The sequence below is a fragment of the Gigantopelta aegis genome, chromosome 10 (genome assembly GCF_016097555.1).
Source record: "Gigantopelta aegis isolate Gae_Host chromosome 10, Gae_host_genome, whole genome shotgun sequence".
NCBI lineage: Eukaryota > Metazoa > Mollusca > Gastropoda > Neomphalida > Peltospiridae > Gigantopelta > Gigantopelta aegis.
The window spans coordinates 17,428,210-17,449,048 of record NC_054708.1 but is presented as its reverse complement, the minus strand read 5'-3'; the positions used below and the strand labels follow the sequence as shown (position 1 = coordinate 17,449,048).

General features: G+C 36.9%; 2 protein-coding genes and 1 non-coding gene across 3 annotated transcripts; 1 reads left to right on the top strand and 2 right to left on the bottom strand.

Annotated features, from left to right (window-relative positions):
- Nucleotides 1-1,794: 1,794 nt before the first annotated feature.
- LOC121384793 (beta-1,4-galactosyltransferase galt-1-like) lies at nucleotides 1,795-4,831 on the bottom strand. Its single transcript, XM_041515373.1, has one exon. It carries the CDS (start codon nucleotides 4,474-4,476, stop codon nucleotides 3,145-3,147), a length of 1,332 nt encoding a protein of 443 aa, XP_041371307.1. The 5' UTR covers nucleotides 4,477-4,831; the 3' UTR covers nucleotides 1,795-3,144.
- Nucleotides 4,832-7,497: 2,666 nt separating this feature from the next.
- LOC121383368 (U4/U6.U5 small nuclear ribonucleoprotein 27 kDa protein-like) lies at nucleotides 7,498-18,191 on the bottom strand. The gene is made up of 7 exons (XM_041513355.1): nucleotides 18,060-18,191; nucleotides 16,064-16,102; nucleotides 15,041-15,152; nucleotides 14,147-14,211; nucleotides 10,825-10,904; nucleotides 10,192-10,253; nucleotides 7,498-8,853 (listed from the first exon to the last, which is right to left on the bottom strand). Exons 1-7 carry the CDS (start codon nucleotides 18,097-18,099, stop codon nucleotides 8,799-8,801), a joined length of 453 nt encoding a protein of 150 aa, XP_041369289.1. The 5' UTR covers nucleotides 18,100-18,191; the 3' UTR covers nucleotides 7,498-8,798.
- Nucleotides 18,192-18,278: 87 nt separating this feature from the next.
- Nucleotides 18,279-18,376, top strand: Trnar-ccu. Its single transcript has 2 exons — nucleotides 18,279-18,315; nucleotides 18,341-18,376. It is a non-coding gene; the product is annotated as a tRNA-Arg (tRNA).
- Nucleotides 18,377-20,839: the final 2,463 nt, after the last annotated feature.

Here is a 20,839-nt window from a genome sequence, read left to right as displayed (position 1 = left end):
TATAACTCTTGCCGTTAATTTCGATCTGTTAGTCTCGCTACAACTTTTACATTCAGTCGAGATGTAAAGATTATAAAAAAAAAAAATAATAATAATAATTAAAAAAATAATCATAAAATTTATTGGGGGGGTGGGGGCGGGCCCGACCCCACCCCACCCCTGCTACGGGCCTGGATCAACCCACGTTGATTTTTTGCAAGGTAGTTCTCAATGGAAATTACTAACTAAAACAACCACGTAATCGTCTCGATATTGTATTGTTCACAATATACCGTATTTCCTCTAATAACCGGCCTCGGTGGCGTCGTGGCAGGCCATCGGTCTACAGGCTGGTAGGTACTGGGTTCGGATCCCAGTCGAGGCATGGGATTTTTAATCCAGATACCGACTCCAAACCCTGAGTGAGTGCTCCGCAAGGCTCAATGGGCTCAATGGGTAGGTGTAAACCACTTGCACCGACCAGTGATCCATAACTGGTTCAACAAAGGCCATGGTTTGTGCTATCCTGCCTGTGGGAAGCGCAAATAAAAGATCCCTTGCTGCCTGTTGTAAAAGAGTAGCCTATGTGGTGACAGCGGGTTTCCTCTAAAAAAATCTGTGTGGTCCTTAACTATATGTCGGACGCCATATAACCGTAAATAAAATGTGTTGAGTGCGTCGTTAAATAAACCACTTCTTTCCTTTTTCCTCTAATAAATGCCAGGCCTCTAATAAGCACCGAACCTATAAAAGCCGGGTAAGACAGCCGAAAACTGATTACTCCCTGGCATAATTTATGCACTTTACGTGGACAAATATATTAAAGTTTAAAGTTTTGTTACAGTTCGAAATTAAATTTAAAAATAAATAAAATTTTAAGTTTGTAGTTTTTAGCTTTAATTTCTAAACTTTGTTTGAAAAAATAAAAGGCCGGGTCTCCAATAAGCGCCAGGTCTGCGACCATTTTGAAATGAATAAGGGCCCGTTATTAGAGGAAATACGGTATTCTGACAGAGAAATTGGATTTTCTAGCTTCAAGTAATTAATGCCATTTTAACGATGTTGTGCAATCTATAATACTGTGCCCTGGTTTTTGTTGAAACCGATGCAATCACAAGCTGCGTTCACGCTTTAAAACGTTATATACGTAATTAAATTTCCGTTACATTCATTACAATATCATTAAATTTCCGTTACATTCATTACCACATTACGTCATCCCATTGGTCAAGACGTAGCAACTGGTGTTCTTCGTGAACGTAAAAACTACGTAGTCAGGGAACGTCATATCTGATGACGTCATTTTATATGGGCAAGTTGTCTTAGGTCTCACTACACAGATGTCATCTGCCATTGAAACCCATGTTAAATTGTCTAACTTCAAACGAAGATTACCAATAGAACGGGTTCTCGTTGGCACTAACAACATACACCATTGCGAATATACATTATATAAGCATTTATTTTCACTCCAAAATTGCGAACATTTCCGTCTCAGTTTTTTGCTATATGACCACATCTGGCTGAAGTACCGATAGACTTATGGCAGACTTTAAAATCACAGACATCTGAAACACAGGTCATTTTGACCACTATTTATTTATTATTATTTTAAATCATGCACAAGATACCGATGTTTGGGCAGGCCGATCCAATTGACAGATAGGAATTTGTTCCAATAATAGAAACGGACAGGTGCTTCGGACCGACAAGAATGACAAAAGTGGGACCGGCAAACACGTTTAAAAAAAGGGGTTTTCCCCACCCCTGCTATACACCCATATCCCAAAAGGTCGATGTACAATATTACAAAATAACATGGGCAAAATACAGCCAGAAAGCTTACCATTAAACATACATATTGTTTTAATTCTTCACCATTTCCTAGAAGTGAATATGTGAACCATAACATGTGTCACAATTAGGAACTATAGTGATGAATGAGACCTAAGTGCGTTGTCAACGGCCTAACAGTCTCGTCTATTGTTGTTTCGATGTTTTGCGCAAGTGCGGATAGCTAAACGTCCGCCTTATACCGGTATAGCAATAACACGTGTTTTAGCTAATCCCGTATAATCAAACTAGTTTAACTTGTAAGTGTGAACGCAGCTATAGTATGTACGGTCTTCTCCAGTTACACGAAAATGACACTTTGTTCCAGGCGCGTGCGCGGGGGGGGGGGGGGGGGGGGGGGGTCGAAACCCCCCTGCTCAAGGCGAATTTTTTTTCATATCCCGATTTTTGCCCCCCCCCCCCGCCACGGCTTCGCCAGACACCTCGACCCCCCCCCCACCCGTGCAAAATTTCCAGCGCACGACCCTGTGTTCGTAATTTAAACCTGTTCCTAGCTATGCCCAGCCCTGTGCATAGTTAACACTCCAGGTATAACAGATCCAATTTTATTACACACCAGCGTAAGATATTGCCCATGCCATAACAATCGCTCAGTATCTAACTAGTGTAATATTGGCGTGACGTGAGCGTGACGTAATCACTTGCTGACCCAATATATTCGTAGAAAAATAACGTGTAGTAGGTCCCGACATCTGCTTACTTCTGCGTTGTGGCTTGTTTGCAGTTGGTTTATAATAAATAAAATACTAAACTAGCTTACCTGTCATACCATTTTCATGAAACCCGTGAAGTGTTCGTATCTGACATCCGAAAGCAAAACTGTTTACTAATTTCATAAAAAATGGTAATACGGGCAAGCTCGTTTAGTATTCTATATGTATTCATTGTTCAAAAGTAATTTTAATTTTAAATTATTGATTCTTATATCTTGGCCCCAAACCACACGTTCTGAAATTCCTAACTATTGAACCACGTGTACCGATAAACTATAATAAATTATATCTCATTAACTTAAATAGCATCAAGCAACACTTCTTTTTTTAATGTGACCTTTTTTCCCCCATTTTTGTAAACGGTAACATTAAACTGTATACTAATTAATATACAACTTGCCTTCAACAAATACGACAAAGTATAATATAACTTAAAAACAAAATCAAATTATTTTTTAAAAACCAATTAATGTCTTTCGTCAAAACTACGTACGATAATGGGAAAACATTCATCATATTAACAAGTCTACAAATAAACAAACAAAACGGGAACTGTTTCAATAGTGACCAACAAAATTATGTAAACATTATATGTATATTATTCTCCAGAATCGCTATAAACCTTGTGAAAATTCTTCTTCAGCTGTTCAGCATATTTATCCACCAAAGTCCTATCCTCCACTCTGCCCCCGCACTCATGTATCTGGCTGCAATCTCTGTAATGATGTATGAACGCAATGATGGGGTCGACGTTGTGAACCGTATATCTTTTCTCATCCGGCCACGGTCGACTTACGTGATGAATTCCAATCTCCAAAACTTTGTAAGGCTGCACCAAAACCTTATTTCTGTACATGCTGAAGACGTTCCTGGTCGTAAGGTTAGCAATTAGGGGAGAAGAGTCCATCTGTTTTCCATAGGATGTGATGGAAAAAGCGGCACTCTTGAAAGAATAGCCGCAGACATTGTCATGTTTAACTTCGTTCACAATGTCGCCCCACGTGGTGGCTTTGGGGCTGTGTGGTATGAGAAACTCGTCTAAATCCATAAAGATGATGTTTTGGATGGTGGTCATATGTCTATACATGCAATCGTTCATGGCGATGGATTGTCCGTTATACCATATACTGGCGGGCGGTAGAGAAAGAGTCCAAGGCAGCACCGACACGATATAGTTAGATGTATAATAGTTGAGAACATTATCGACGTTCCGGGTCACTGAATGATTATAGAACACAATCTGACTGGCACCAAGTTGCTGTACCATCTCAACGAACTGAATTATTGTCTCCTTTGAGACATCACCAAACAGTGGTGGGACACAAACTGCAAATTCTATTTGTTTATTCGACTCGAGGGGTTCGGTTCTCAGAATGGGTAACGTGGCAGTGTTACCAAGCGTTTCGCTTTTAACCGACACAAAACATGGCTGGCGCCCTTCGTACATATTGCTTGGAAGCTCACATGATAAAATCCAGCCGCCATAGGGTTTTAAATGATTTTCACACATTTCGTAAAATGAAATACGCGACGAAGAATAAGAGTTTAGGCTAATATTTTCATCATCGCTGAAATGACACCACAATGACAATTGAGATATGTCTGCACCGTCCATCAAAGCCGACATTATTCTAACCAGTGGTGTTCCCGTTCTGTTGTCCTGGTATGCAGAATACATTATAACATCGTCCGATAATTTTACAAGCATCTTTTCTGACAAACGTTTGTAACCTTTCTTCCAACGGCACGAAGACACATATGGAAAGGACAGTAACTCTTTAAGTTCATGTTGCCATGACTTTTCGTAGCCGAAATGAGTGTTTTGCTCTACAGATAGATTTTGTTGAATTAAAAAAAGAATTAAAAATGTTGTAACACAATAAATAAAGAAAACTATCAAAAGAAACCTTTGCTTCTGCCTCGAATTCATTGCCTGATGTTCGAAGTTCGGAGTTATTTGTTATTAGCTTGCATTGTGACCGTGTCAATATGTACCTTGTAGAGCCTAGTGCTCTCCCTTTGTCCTGACCTTTGACACACGACCTACTGCATTCCAAGTTTTTCGTGCACGTGTATTCAAGATAGCGTGGCAGTTGTTCTTTGATCTAGGGATTCCGAGAAGGGGCGATAATTATGACATGATATAGTAACGTCGTGGCCAAATATGAATGATATTTTAAATACAATTTTTAATTTTTATATATTAATTGCATATGGCCTACGATATAGCATCTACGAAAATATAATTAACACATAGACATAAATTTATCATTTAATAAAATATATCCCCCATTTAACACAAATAAATGCATTGTATTAATTCCAAGAAGTTTGTTTTGTTTAACAACACGACTAGAGCACATTGATTAATTAATCACCGGCTATTGGATGTCAAACATTTGGTAAATTTTCTGACTCGTAGTCAACCGAGGAAACCCGCTACATTTTTTCTAATGCACTTTCTCACAGACAGGAAAGCAGACACCAGGACAGTGGGTTAGTTGGTTAGTGAGAGAGAAGAGGGTGTAGCGGCCTTACACCTGCCCATTAAGTCCTTAAGAACTCGCTCTGGATTGGAGCCGGTACCGGGCAACGAACCCTGTACCTACAAGCCTGTAGTCTGATGGCTTAACCACTGGGCCACCGATGCCGGTCAGCACGTTAAAAAGCTCCCAGACATCTTCATTTGGGTTTAAACAAACAGACAAAACCTGGATCCCTTGACCAGTGCAAAAAAAAAAAGCCAAACAAACAAACAACATTTTAGTTATTTAAAAAAAAGTGCGTTATGTAACGATATTCTTTCCACCCACGCAACCTGCGCCACTGGCATAGCCATGATTTTAGATGGGGGGGGGGGGGGGGGGGGGGGGGGGGTGTTGCAACCCATACTATGTATGTATGTGATTTTATCAAATTTAAAATAGTAAAAAAAAACACAAGTTGTATTGCCACCCACCCCACCGTCGCTACGCCACTTCCCCGCGTAACGCTACATAACGTTTTGACTTCTCGAGCGTTACGTAATATTTGAATGGCCCCTATAGTAATGTTTGAAAATTATGTTTTTCAGTTTTATAAATACACGTTTGTGTAACACCAGGCTACTTTACTAACGTTTAAATAGTTGCAGCGAGTTCCAAAGAAAGAAATGTTTTATTTAACGACCCCAACTCAATTTATTTACGGTTATATGGCGTCGGACACATGGTTAAGGATCACGCAGATATTAAGGGAGGAAACCCACTGTCGCCACTTCATGGGCTACTCTTTTTGATAAGCAGCAAGGGATCTTTTATATGCACCATCCCATTGACAGGATAGCACATACCACGGCCTTTGGTGTACCAGCTGGAGCGAAAAATAGCCCACTGACGGGGATCGACCCCAAATTGCAGCGAGTTTCAATTACCTTGATACAAAAATGCCGTAGGGCCTAGGCCTACACAATTTCCTTTCGTCTTCACCGTAATCAATATTCCGTAATGTTTTCCGTAGTAACAAAAACCAAACACACGGCGTCGAATTTACATAGCGTTACGCCATGGCCATACCACTTGTATGTGTGAGTTATATTTGTTATATCTGTGAAAATGTCCGTAATTTGAATGTCACTATAATTTAAAAAGCGAGTCTGGCAACCACCCGAGTCGTACCACTATTTTTTTTACACTGTGCCGCCCCATGTCTGTAAATTCGGCCCAAAATATTTTGTGAATATAAACGTGGGGGGTGGGGGTGGGGTGGATCGTAGCCCACCGGTAAAGCACTCGCTTAATGCTCGGTCGGTTTGGGATCGACCCCCATCGGTGTGCTCATTGGGCTGTTTCTCGTTCCAGCCAGTGCACCACGACTGGTATATCAAAGGCCGTGGTATGTTAAATCCTGTCTGTGGAATGGTGCATGTAAAAGATCCCTTGCAACTAATGGAAAAATGTAGCGGGTTTCCTCTCTAAGATTATGTCAAACTTACCAAATGTTTGACATCCATATAGCCGATGATTAATAATCAATGTACTCTAGTGGTTAAACAAAACAAACTTTATTTATAAACACTGGGCCTTGGTGCCGTTTTGTGAGACCAATTTCACAAACATGGGACTATTTTACTGTGCGTGACATTGTTTTTACAAATTATCAGCAATTAACCTACATCGTAAGCTACATGAGCAGATATACACATACACATATGTGAATTAAAAACAACACAAAACTCTACAAATGGAAATACTTTATTGACTATAATTTTCAAGAACTGATGCAGGTTGCACAGCATTAATTTTCTTTTACATTCATTACGTAAACGTGTAAATAATTTTATTGTTTAAAAATACTGCAAACATGGCAACACACACACACACACACACACATACACATACACACTGCACATTGTACGATGAAATAACATGCTGGATATTAATGTAGATTCATCATTCTGAGCTAGAGCCCCTTGAAATTAATACTACCGAAATATATTTTCACATTTTCCACCATTTGCGAATTAGTAGGTTACCTGAATATAACAATAATGGCATTCTTTGTTTAGTCATCTGAATCTAATGACTATATTCCAAAACTGGCCAACGTCTAAAGTTCTAAAATACATGTCAAATAGCACCTCTTCATATGTCCTGCATTGTTTCAATAAAAAAGGAGACTTTCCCAGACTATATTGAAGGAACCATCCTGAGTTTGCAGCCATTGCATGGTTTATGCTAGAAAGAAATTTGTGTTGGGTATGGGGCTGTGGAATTGAATATTTACAATGTGTGTGCTGAATGCAACCACAGTTAATAGGGGTATGTGGACCTCACCCAGAAAGAAAATGGCTTAGGTTAATGGTTGGGGTTAGGGTTAGAGTTAAGAAAATCAAACAATAATGATAAGAGTAATTAATTTTGTCAACATCTGCAAAACAATTGGGTATGGCGCCACACCCGTTTCACCCTCTGGCAGAAACCCTGCATTGTAACATGTTTTTTTCCCTAAAAAGACATTTTTTACAACTAAAATTACATATCAAATACATTTTCTTTTTTAAAATGTCAGTGTCCATATATACAATGTGTTTCTTGTTATCCTAATGTACCCCAAATGTAGCAGTAACCCAAGCTGTATCAGTATGTTACCTCCAAATCATTTCGTATTGACAGTAAAATGAAACTCGAATGTACAATTGCATCCAACAAAAAGATCTATGACATTTTAAAGTCAGAGGTTAGTTGTTTAGAGTAAGGTTAGACAAAGCATGGAATATTTATGTTTTAAATGTTTTTTTTAGAGAAAGTGAAACAATATTTCCACACCTATTACTTATACATACCTTAAGAAGCTATAAATTAATTGTCAACATTCAAATGTCGATTCCAAAGCTATAAATAAATTAATTCGCTGTTATGTATATTTGTGCTCGTGTGTATGTTTTACCTGCATTATAGTTCAGTTTCACCAAGCAGAACAATTGAATTAAACTTTGATCTGTGAAACCATTTCTGGATAAGGCTCTACCTAAGTACTTGCAAGTCCTTCATAATAAGTGAAAAATGTATTTAAGTTTTTTTTTTTTAAATGGATGCAATCAGATATGGAATTTTGCACACCAAAGCCTTGTGACTTAAGATAATGTTCATACATTTCAATAAAGGTAGCTGACCTATAAAGATAATAAAAATAAAAACTGTATTTGAAATATACAAAAAGTGCTCAAGACAATCATTTTATCATCCATTATAGGCTTTTGTAGAAGATACTGCTGGCACTATAATTTGTGATATCTCCTGCGATATTCTCCTAGAAGATATCGCTTCTTATAATCTTGATTGGTCAAATTTTAATCACAAGACATTATTTTGTCACTTATGTTTCAGCGCTAATCCGATCATTAGTGACATCCCGCCACTGTCTTTCTGCTAGTTATAAAATATAGTGACATTCAACCCACATTACTGACAATTGTTCGCTCAAACCCAAATATCTGCTAACATTAGAATATTTCTTTCTCTTTTTTTTTTTTTTACCACTGAAAAAAAAAAAGGTCAGTCAAGCAATAGCAATTGACTTTTTCTTAATGACATACTTGAAAACTTTCAGGACAAACTTGTTTCCATACTGAGAATTCTTGTTTCTCAACGTTTAATATACACACACATGTATGTTTTAATGTTGAGTTCCAAGTCATCCTGAATTTTAATATCCACTGTGGGTACGCTCCACTGACACTAAATCATACTATAGCCATGAGATCTTGACCATTCAAGCAATGAAGTCCAAAGGCCTGTTGAAACCACCTCTTCTGTTCATGTATTGCCTGAAGTAAACAAAAGAAAAATTAATTTACAATATGTGAAATTACCAGTATACTAATACATTCTGATGAAAAAATATACAAAAAAACAATTGATAAAAGGGACTGTCCTGAGTTTTCTGCCATATGAAAAAAAGTTTGTGTTTAACGACACCACTAGAGCACATTGATTATTAATTAATCATCGGTTATTGGATGTTAAACATTTGGTCATTCTCTCTGCCATACGATGTCTCCGACTTATGCTGCCTTTCCACTGGTGAAGTTTTATCCATACATCTATCTTCACAGCTAAGCAGTAAACATTTAATCAATTAATTTATATTGACGTCTTTTCTTTGACGTGGATGCTAGCCATGTGGCAAAAAAACGTTGATCATGTATAACTTTTTTCCAGCCGCATGGGGCATGGGGAATATGAAATGACGTCATTATGGGGAATTACATAGAGAAGACATGGCCACTTAAGTAATTACTAACGTCACTTGGAAGGAACCATGTCATACGAGTGACTCAATGGAAGTGTGCAAGCCACGTGGGTTGAAAAGCACTCTAAAAGAGCCTTTTTAACAACTAAAATTACACATTATGTCTGATAATCTTAATGTTTGTAGTAATTCAAACTTCACTTTACTTCTTAACACCTTTTGTTTTCCGTACCTGTACAAAACTATTAGGAGGTAAAATCTAGTCTTGACATTCTAAAACCATTCAGGTGATCAGAAACACCTTGTACATACAAATACTGATATTCTAAACAAGGAAATGCACCCTTGCGCGGAAAAATATATTTTGTTTTTAATTTCCTGCATGTATAACGTCGAGTTTTGCTGGGTTTTCTTGCTATGGGGTAAAACTGCATTTGGAGCCAAAATTACATCGTGAATGAACTAGAACATGCCTTCTGATTTCAATTTAAATATACCACTTATTTTGGTATCAAATATACCCACCTTTTTTGTGCTATCCGTGCTTAAAAAAAAAAAAAAAGCAACAAAAAAACTGCATCACTTCTGGAACTTTGGTCTGACTAGAGACTGACTTTATTTTTTTGGCCTAACCCATATATGTCGAGATTTAAACAATAACTTTCAATTTTAAGTCTTTTCTTTAATTTGCTAGAAGTATGCCTCAAAATATTACTGACACTGTTATAAATAATATATTATGATATGATACATACTGTCATACAAGATACCGATATTGTCATATAGATATATCACAACAAAAATGTATCATAATACTTATCCCTAGTAATTTAGAGAGAAAGTAAAACACAAAACAAAAACGTCTAAACAAATAAAGTGTTATTTCAGTAAGAAATAAGAGAAATTATGTTACCTATAACGTCTTTTTCTGGAAATATTTGCCTCATAAATATTATTGCCATCGACTTTCTTACCCTGAAAGTAATAAAAGTGAACACGAGTAAGCAATTTATGAATCAATTCCATTGTTCATACATCTGGATTTTATATACGGTATATATGTGTACAATAATTTACTTTTTATTTAAAGAAATTATGAATGTAAATACAAGAAGCCATTCACCAGTTAGGTAATGCAAAACCCAGACATGTGCTACTTCATGTGCTACAGACTGATGTAAATAAATAGGTTGCTCTTGCCATTTAGCTGTAGGGGGTTGTTTATATAAATACATACCCCCTCAAAAAAATAAAAACACTTATGACAGGATAGCATATTCCCTAACCTTTGCCAGTCTACAGCACTCAGTTTTCCCAGGCAGTCATTCATTCCAACTACTAATTGAGCCCAGTGTTGCTAAACATTTTAATGTCAGGAAGAACCTGTAATTCAAGGTGTCATTGCCGTAGGCAAAATGTGGCTCATTACATTTAGGTCCACTTTCCATTAATGTAATTTCAAGTGTCGGAATGTGCATTTCCATATCTGTGTTATTGTAAGCAGATTTATGCGGGCCTTAGTAACAATCAATAGTGCTTCACTAACCTTAGTTGTGGTAAACCCAGAGAAGCCCATGACTTGCATCATCTGAATTTCATCCTCTGTCATGTCTGCTAACTGAGAGGCTGAAACAAAAACGTTAGAACCAAGTGTCAAAATAGGACATTCGTTCCGGTAATCTACAAATTCTGCCCGACCAAATCAAAACCTACCAGACCAAACATAATCGTAAAGTATAAACACAAAATAATTGCCAGTCCGATGGCAGGCAGGTGGTGATGTTGACGGATCGACAGTATTTTGACCCCGCCCCCCCCCCCCCCCCCCCCCCCAAATTAAATCAAATAAAAAGTATTTCGACCCATGCAAACATTTATCACTTATTTTGGCAACATCGTACAGTATTTGCTTAAAAAAGTTTGAGATTGTTTTGTTTTACAAACACCAGTAAAGCACAGTGAGTAAATAATCATGCAAACATGCACTAATTCTGACCCATTGTATTCATATGAAACCCACAATACTTCCTTCCACTAGCAAAAAGGGATCATTTACATGCACTGTCACACAGCACATACCAAGGCCTTTAACATACCCAGGGCTCACCCTTTCCATTGCCACATTAGCCAACTGCTATTTTTTTAATACAGAATGACTGCAACACTAGTCTTTGACTAACAAAAGTTTCCTTAATTAAAGGAAGAGTAAATTAAAGTTTTTTGACCACTACATACTTTCATCTTGATATATATATTTAACACAATTTTTTTTATAACAATAAAAACAAGCATAATTAAATAACAATCAAAATAGTCACACTTTTGCTATTTGGTAGACACAGCCATTGTTTTAGCCTTTAACAATGAACAGCACTTGGTGAGCACATTAGTTCTGTGACATCAGACCTAGTCATGGCCCAGTGGCCCAGTGACCCAGTCACAGCCGGTCAAAGACTATTGTCAATATAGTTTGGTACCACATGTTTTCTAACAAACATATTGCAGTGGTGGATCCAGAAAATTGATTTAAGGAAGGCCCCAATGACATAAGATGAAATGCCAAGAGAACTTTGAGGGAGGTTTGGAGTGGGATCGTAAAAAAATGAAAATTAATATATAATAAAATATGTAAATGTCGCAAATTTAGATCCGCCTCTGCATTGTATTTCAGACCATACAAAGGCAAAGTGGCCACAAAAACATCACCAATATTTGATCCCAAGACCCACGTGACTAATTGTTCTACCACCTAGTTTGAGATTACATTATTATGGCACTACTGTTACAAAAGTTTGTCATATGAAGGTTTTTTCTTTTTTAAAATAAAATAACTTTGGATTATTCAAATGAAATAATAGCTGTAATGGTCTTTAAAAAGATAAAAACTCTTTAAAAAAAAAAAAAAAAAAAAAGTAAAGTAGAAAAGAACAAATAATTTGTTTTGTTTGACACATCTAGAGCACATCGGTTAGTAGATGTCAAACATTTGGTAATGTTCCTGTTAGCAGCAAGGGATTTTCTATATGCACTTTCCCACCGACGTGACAGCATATACCATGGTCTTTAACATACCAGCCATGGGACATTGGTTGGAACAGGAAAAAACAAAAATAGTGGGCTCACCAAAGTGGTTTGATCCTACAGCCCAAGCAAGTCAATGCTGGCCATTAAAAAAATTGTCACAGCCCAAATTATGCAATGGAAAAATAGTCTCCATGGACGTTTTGCAGTTAATGTGTCAGTATTACAAAAATAATTTTTAAAAGCAATATGAAACAAATGCCATGGAAAATTTAAAACCCCATGACAATCTCCATGGCGTGGTTAATTCCCAGGGCCCAAAATTTTGAAGTTATCTTAGTGCTACGATAATGTAAAACCGTCAACAACGTTATACTGCTAGAAAATCTGGGTCCAGGGTTGCAAGTGCTCTATGAAATCAGCAAGATCCCATCTTAAATAAAGATGATTTCCCCTCCCAACCTTTTCTGATCCAATTCAGTATATTCTGTAAAAATATATTATTTCAGGGTTACCCATATCCTAAAAGTTTCAAATGCCCCCTGGGCAAGTAACTCTCAAATTTAACTTGCCCCAACTCGTCCCAAAATGTAAGCAGTTTAAATAGAAATTTAAACTATGTATCAAACAATTTCACATCATAAACACACTTGTATTACTAAATATGTTTATTTCCTTTAATTTGTGAATGTCAAAAACAAACAAAAATGCTACCGAAATGAGTTTATCATTTATTTTTAAAACTTTACTTTAGAAATTAATGATCATCAAAAATATGCTACTGAGTTAATGATTTCACAGTGAATAACATTAATTTCAGGGTTTTTAGGGGTGGGTTTTTTGGTGGGGTGGGGGGTCATAACGGACGACGGTTTTTAAATATTAAAACAAAGTATAACCCTCTATTTTTCAGGAAGAATTTTACTTGTAGTTGTAGAATGCAGGACATTGCATTTCAGGACATTTAATTTTCGAATTTTCAGGGGGGGTATACCCTGGGTTTTCCTTAAAAATGACCACGTTTGGCGCTCTCGATGTGAGTACCACACAGATGACACAATATAATAATCATGGGAAACGAAAGTTTGATTTTGTGATTTTACCAACACACTATCAACATGGTACTGTGAACTATGGTTTCCGTGAAATTCAGGAGCCTGACACGCACACCGTACATAGGGGATGGATGGATGGATGGAGAGAGAGAGAGAGAGAGAGAGAGAGAGAGAGAGAGAGAGAGAGAGAGAGAGAGAGAGAGAGAGAGAGAGAGAGAGAGAGAGTGAGGGAGGGGGAGGGAGAGGTAGATAGGTGTGTGTGTTGGGGGGGGTCAGGTTATAGTTTTCTTGCTAGCACAACCAATCATAGTCTGTGAATGGCCTCGCAGTCTTGATCAAGCTTTGAAATGGCAGACAACGCTTGCTGCAGACTATGGAATTACAAAAATCGCAAGTGTACAAAAGGAATAAAGAGGAAGTTTGTGTCCAGAAATTTCAGTTGCCCGGCGGACGAATGAATTGTAAATTTTACTTGTCTGGGGTGAGCGGACGGGTACTTTTGTCCAGCCCTGTTATTTTATGCAAAAAACAAAGAGAGAAAAAGCTGGTTGTAGATAACAGCTGATCAATCACACCCCTGTGAAATGAATGAGTAAAGCACCAGATTAAATTTGACAAGATTTTTACTTGGAATTCAGTTATGTAGTTATACATATTTACAAGCAGTCGGTTGATATATGGCAAAGCACACAAGTTTTGTATACAACATATTTAACAATGGGAATGTGTTCAGGTGTTCTGTCCTGGATTGAAATAAGTTATCTAAAAACCATCCCACCATAAACTACTTACCATCTAGCTTTGGGAGATTTTCAGAAGAGGACTTCAGTTTCTTTTCCGCACTCTTACCACTGAGGCTGGGAAAAAGAGAGAGATAAAACAAGCTTTACAGACTAGAAACCCCACTACTAGTATTTAAAAATATTTAAAAAAAAACAAAGTAAAAAAACCAACAAGATATAGGTGTCAGGGCTAGATCTGGCACTCGCCAATTTTAAAAACAATTGGCAAATTATATTTTTATTTTAAATGATGATTTGGCGAAATTTTCTGATCACCCACAGCTAAGTTTGTTGTATTTAATAAGACCACTAGACCACATTGATTTTAAATATTAATCATCGACTATTGGATGTCAAACATTTGGTAATTCTGACACACAGTCTCAGAGAGGAAACCTGATACATTTTTCCATTAGTAGCAAGGGATCTTTTATATGCACAATCCCACAGACAGGATAGCATATACCACAGCTTATGATATACCAGTCGTGTTGCACTGGCAGGAATAAGACATAGCCCAATGGGTCCACCGATGGGGTCCATCACCCAGAGCTAGCCCGTGATACTCTTCTGCATTAAATTTTAACTTATGTTTTTTGCATTTACCTCCCTTTTCTACACACTTCCTCAACGCATATCATAGAAACCTGGGTCATAGCTGTACCTATGTACATGTGGATGCCATTTTGATGTTTGTTAAAAAAAAAATAATAACAATAATAATTTAAAAATTACATCTTTATTGGGCAATTATGTTTCTAAAAACTATTTAAATAAAAAGAATATTAATCATGAATTTTATATTTTAGAAAAAGAAGGAAAAAAAGAATGTATTTAACAAACAATTCATATATAAATGGCACTTATTTATAAATGGAGCCTTCAGTTAACTGTTAAATCTCACTGTCTTTTTTGGGAGGTTGACCGTGACCTTTTCCGACTGCCTGGTGAGATGGAACGTGATCGATGTCTTGTTGGAGGAGTTCTAGATCTGCTTCTCCGGTGTCGATCTCGATCTACAAATAATATATACACACATACCTGTCAACTCTCACGCATTTGGTGTGAGTCTCACGCATTTGTAACAAACATCACACTCTCACGCAACGTTACTATAATCTCACACTTTTTCTAAAAATAAAAATATTTTATAATCGTGGTTTATATTTTAGAGCTGAATGGAATTATATGCTGATTATGCAGGTCTCTGAATTTGTTACCTATTAATAATAATACAGCATATTGAACCTATCCTCAGTTCAATACCAACAACCACTCACGGGTACTATAGATGACCGACTTGTATGGTTTAACTTAATTAGTATTAATCAGTAAAACTTGCACTCGTTCAATTTTTGTTTAGAGATTTCCATTTTGGACTTAAACAAACAACAACAAAAAACTTCGCCGTGAACCCGACCAAGAGCCTGCAGTTTCTGGACCCTGATTTCTAATTTTCTCACGCCTAACAATTGTCACAGGTTGACAGGTCTGTACACATATGGTAACTGAAACATAACCAGCAAAATATACATGTTGTGTGTGGTGAAATTCCACCATGAACCCCAGTAATGAAGGACTATCATTACATCAGGGATCGAACTTACTGACGACACGGGCAGTAATTGTCATTGAGATATAAATTGCTGTAGGTCGGCAGAGTCACAGATGGCACTTTTGTGCCGCTGGATAAATAACCTTTCAAGCATGTTTGTTTGTATTAAAAGTCACTTTTTTTTAAAATGGTCGTAGGTAGGCTCAAAATTGCCATTGTTTACTTCTGTAAAGGCTATATAGTGACTTTCTCAAATATTTGTCGAACACTGAAAATAAGCACAGCTGTATACTTGTACCTACTGCAGACAAAGAAAAATGGTCGTGGTAACAGTAGTGAATTGTCATGAGGACTCATGTACTTCATACTTACGTCTTCTATCCCTTTCTCTTGATCGGGATCGTCTTCTTTCTGAGTAATGTAAAAAAATAAACAAAAAATTATAAATACGTACTGGTGGTACTTTGTGAAAAAATACAACATCTGTAATGTTAAATAGAGTCTATAGGCTAGTATAGCCCCGGTCACACTGTCAAGGATCAGGCCGCCGGGTTAGCCACGGATACGATCCAGCACCATTCGTGACAATCCGTTATGGTCCATAGCTGTCCGTATCAACAGACCATTAAATCCCTGATCAATCGTAGTACTTGTATGTCCGTGAATTTTTTTTAACATGTCCCAAAATTCATCACAGATCGAACAACCATAGTACATCCTTAATGACCCGTAGAAGAACATAATAATCTGTTCTTATTAACTGTTCTTAATCGTAGTAATCCTCAGCCTCAAGCCCCAGTCACACTGTCAAGGATCAGGACGCAGGGTTAGCCATGGATACAATCTGGCATCATTCGTGACAATCCGTTGTGGTCTGTACTAAACTGTACCGATCCTTAGCAATCTGTAGTGACCCGTAGCGCTCCCAGTTGTCAACTAACCCCTATCCTTAATAATCCTTGGTTTATCCGTCAAAAACTGTAATTAAACCGTGGTGCATCTGTAGGGGACCACAGATAGACCACTATCCAGGGTCATCCGTGAGGTTTTCATCCATCCTGGATCCGGCCAGAGGACAGTCACTTTTCGCACCCTTGTTTTGGCTTCGTACACAATAAATATAGCATTTGAAATCCATATTTCGTAAAAGGTACAATTTTGTAATCACATGATTTTCTTCAAACACATTCAGGTGCATTAATAGTAATGTTAAAAAAAAATGAATTTTTCCAGCATTCTTAAAACGGAAACGTCTTTTACTTGGTTTATGGTTATTGTAAGGCGATGCAAAGTGGCATCATTGGAATATTACTGACAGTCCAATTCCTATAACAAGCAGACAATGCTATTTACAGGTTGGTATTTTTTAATTTTTCATAATTCTGGACAAAATATTAATTTTAAGTTCTAAAAGATGAAAGAAATAAAAAGTACCTTTTGTCAAATATATCATATCAAAAAATTACCATTGAATATGTTTTATTTATTGTATACGAAGCCAAAACAAGGGTACAAAAAGTGACTGTCGTCGAACCCAAATAAGTTTTAAAAGCTTTAATAGTAGCAGTTATACCAGGAAAGTATTTGGGGGTCACCCGAAATATACCAAAAAACCTTGTTTTTGTCATATTTACAATCAAAAAACTTTTTCCCAATCAAGAAACCTCAATAAGAAAATAATTCTGCCAAAATCGTATCCAATAAGTGGGGTTTTTTCACTTTGTTGAGTTCATCAATATCATATGATTTACACCAAGCACCTTTTGGTAAATGGCGGAGGGGGTGGGGTGGGGGGAATGCGGAATGGAACACCTATTAACTGTGATTTTAGAGTTTATGAAACATCAAATGTGAGTAGACCTAACAGTGCATAAATCTAATTGACAAAATAATATGTTTGTGTTTTGTTGTTTTGAATGCTTACCTATTGTTTGAAATACACCTCTTAATTGTGACTGAAGTTAAGATCAAAGAAAAATTTAAGCAGTTTGTGATTTTAGAGTAAATTTATGAAACATCAAATGTGACTATATTTGTGCTTCAAGCAGCTTGGTGTAAATCATATGATATTGATAAACTGTCATCTATTTCACAAAGAAAATTACATCATTAATGATTACGAAAAATGGAGCATTTTAAGGATGAAAGAAAATGTGTACTTCTAACTATATTTCTTGTATTATAACAGGCTAACAATGTAATGAATGTTTCGCAAAATTCGACCCAGGCACTGAGTTTCAGAATTAGGTACTGGTCGAAATATCATCATTTGGATATATACATTTCGGCTTAAATAAACGAGCATTTACCAAGTTTACCAGTAAACTTAACAAAACAATAAGATAGTTTTTCAACAGCTTTGTCAAACCTCGTCTAGGAGATCTAGATCGACTTCTGCTTCTTGGCATTTTAAGGGCGGAGAGGAAAGTAAACCGGTTAACAAAAACGTTAAAGAAACGACAAAAACACAAGCACTTTACAAATTATTGTCAATGTAAACATTATACATTATCGAGACTATCACAAAAAGCGAATCCCTGTAAAACGACTCATTTATATGAGGTATTTTTGATGCATACGGCTGTTAGCCTCCGTGGCCTAATGGATAAGGCATCGGCCTCCTAAGCCGGACTGGTTACATTGAGTGATAGCCGGGGATTGCGGGTTCGAGTCCCGTCGGAGGTGTTTTTGTTTCTTAAAATAATTTGTACATTCGATTTTATAATAATGGCAATATGATTTTATTAAATTTTTACTTTATTTTTATGCTGCTAATATATTAGTGGCAAAAGGATTTTATAAAAAAAAATTACTTTATTTTTGTGCTGCTGCTAACTTTGTCTTAATTAGTTTCAAAGCATGTTGCAATAAGCTCGCATGCAATTCACTCAAGTCGTGTTTGCCCCCACCCAAGGCCTGTTATCATTGTCCTCAGTAAGACCCCAGTTGGCTCCAGCCCCTCCCCCACAATAGGGTATCCACAAAACTAGGCTACTCGGGCAGGAGTCGAGTCTAACAAGACTCGAGTCCGTTCACAAGACCCGAGTACCCGTGCATGAAAGAAGTCTCATTTCATTATATTTTTACGTCATTTTGCCAGATGTTTGCCGTCGGTTACATTTATAGGGCTATGAGACATGGATAGAAAACAAAAGTCAATTGTGTGGAATGCAACACAATGGAATGGCATGATTTTGCTACCTTGTTCAGCGCTGGAATTAAGATGCATAACGCTATTTTAGGCCTACTTTATTCCTTAGTCTCATCATCATCTAGTATAAGTGTCGGGTACTCGGGTCCGGGTCGAGTTTGACCCTCGAGTATTCGAATCCAATATTTTGAACTCGTTGACGTGCTTCTGCAATGCCCAATAGTATACATGTATATATACTTTTATTATCATGTACTAATTATATATTATATAAACATAACCAATAAGGAGTGGCTCAGGGGTGTAAACATTTTATTTTCAAAAGATCCAGATTTAATAAAAAATGTTAATAAAAACTTCAGTCATAAATGATTGTTACTAATACTTAGTAATACATGTACATTAAGATGTACACAAGTTGTCATTATGTGACAGCAAATAAATAAATAAATAAATATAATTTATTTAATTAAAAAAACAAAACAAATAAAAGAAAACGAGAGAGAGAGAGAGAGAGAGAGAGAGAGAGAGAGAGAGAGAGAGAGAGAGAGAGAGAGAGAGAGAGAGAGAGAGAGAGAGAGATTTTCCGACATTAATTACATTTATTATTTTTTAACTTTTGCCCGCTATTACCATGAGCTGTTACATTTGTACACAAACTGGCCCCCATGCCCACCGCACCCACCCAATCATAAGATAACCCAATGCTCTATTCAAAGTCGGAGATACTAGCCATATATCATCAAAACATCCTCGTTCTGAAATTTCTTATACAGTGTTCCAGGTTGCAAGTGTTTCAACCTGCTCAAGCAAAATTTCTCTTCTTTTTTTCAATATATTTTCCGGGGGAGCACGACTTAATCCCCTATATAAACTCCACTCGCCATAGTCTAGACCCCCCCCCCCATCCCCCCCTACACCCCCGGTAACATTCAACTGGCTAATTTAAAAATCATCTTTATCCTCCTCAGTGAGTATCTAAAGCATTTTGAACATTTCAGAAGTGATGTTCTAGTAATCAATAACAAAAAATAAACGTTAACAAGTTTCTTCAACTTTGACTCTGAAATCCGAAAAACGAGAAACACCAACATCACGATCTCCTCGTATAGAAAATAGTCTGGAAATTATGTCTGAAAAAAGAAGAAAATAAATAAAGTATTGTTTACCTTTCGATTGTTTTAAATTGTACATAATTACATTAAAATTAACAAATTACACACACACGCACGCACACACGCACGCACGCACGCACACACACACACACACACACACACTGTACACGAGTTAATTGTAAAGAGGGTGTTCGGGTTCGAACCCCGTGTTCCTGCTCAGGCAATTTTTTGTTTAATATATTTTCCAGGGGAGCATGACTCGACCACCCTACAAACTTCGGTCACCACAGTCTAGACCCCCTCCCGCTGCTAAAATTCCTGCACACTTGTCTGTACTGATTGATTATAAAAGTCCATAATCGGTTGTTGCGGTAAGTGATAACTGTAACTGTTCCTCCAGAATTGATGTAAAATGTGTATAGCCTATACATGTATACATAATTCAAGGTGAACACATCAGTGGATTCATGACCCTTATAATTTAAATCCGAATTACTTCCCAACATCAGTATGAATATCAATTTGTTTTCCTACAGCTTAATTACCATTGTTACATGGGTACATATATATCGGGTGTATTCCGCCCCCACCCTCCAAAAAAAAATTAAAATTAAAATACGATAACTCTATTGAATATAGAATTATTTAAAAAGTATGTGGACTGTAATTTCACACGCATTACTATATGTATATTTGCCATATTCAGTGAAAATTGTAGGCCCATAGGTCAAATAGTGTTAAACTAGCAACAAATTCAAAATTGAACGTTTCAAAAATGACAATCTAATTAAAATTAGCTCCACTATTACATGTGGATCTAACAGCAGCCAGTTGGAGCTCATGCCCACCAATCAAAACCTTACTTGCAGAATCATGCCAGTG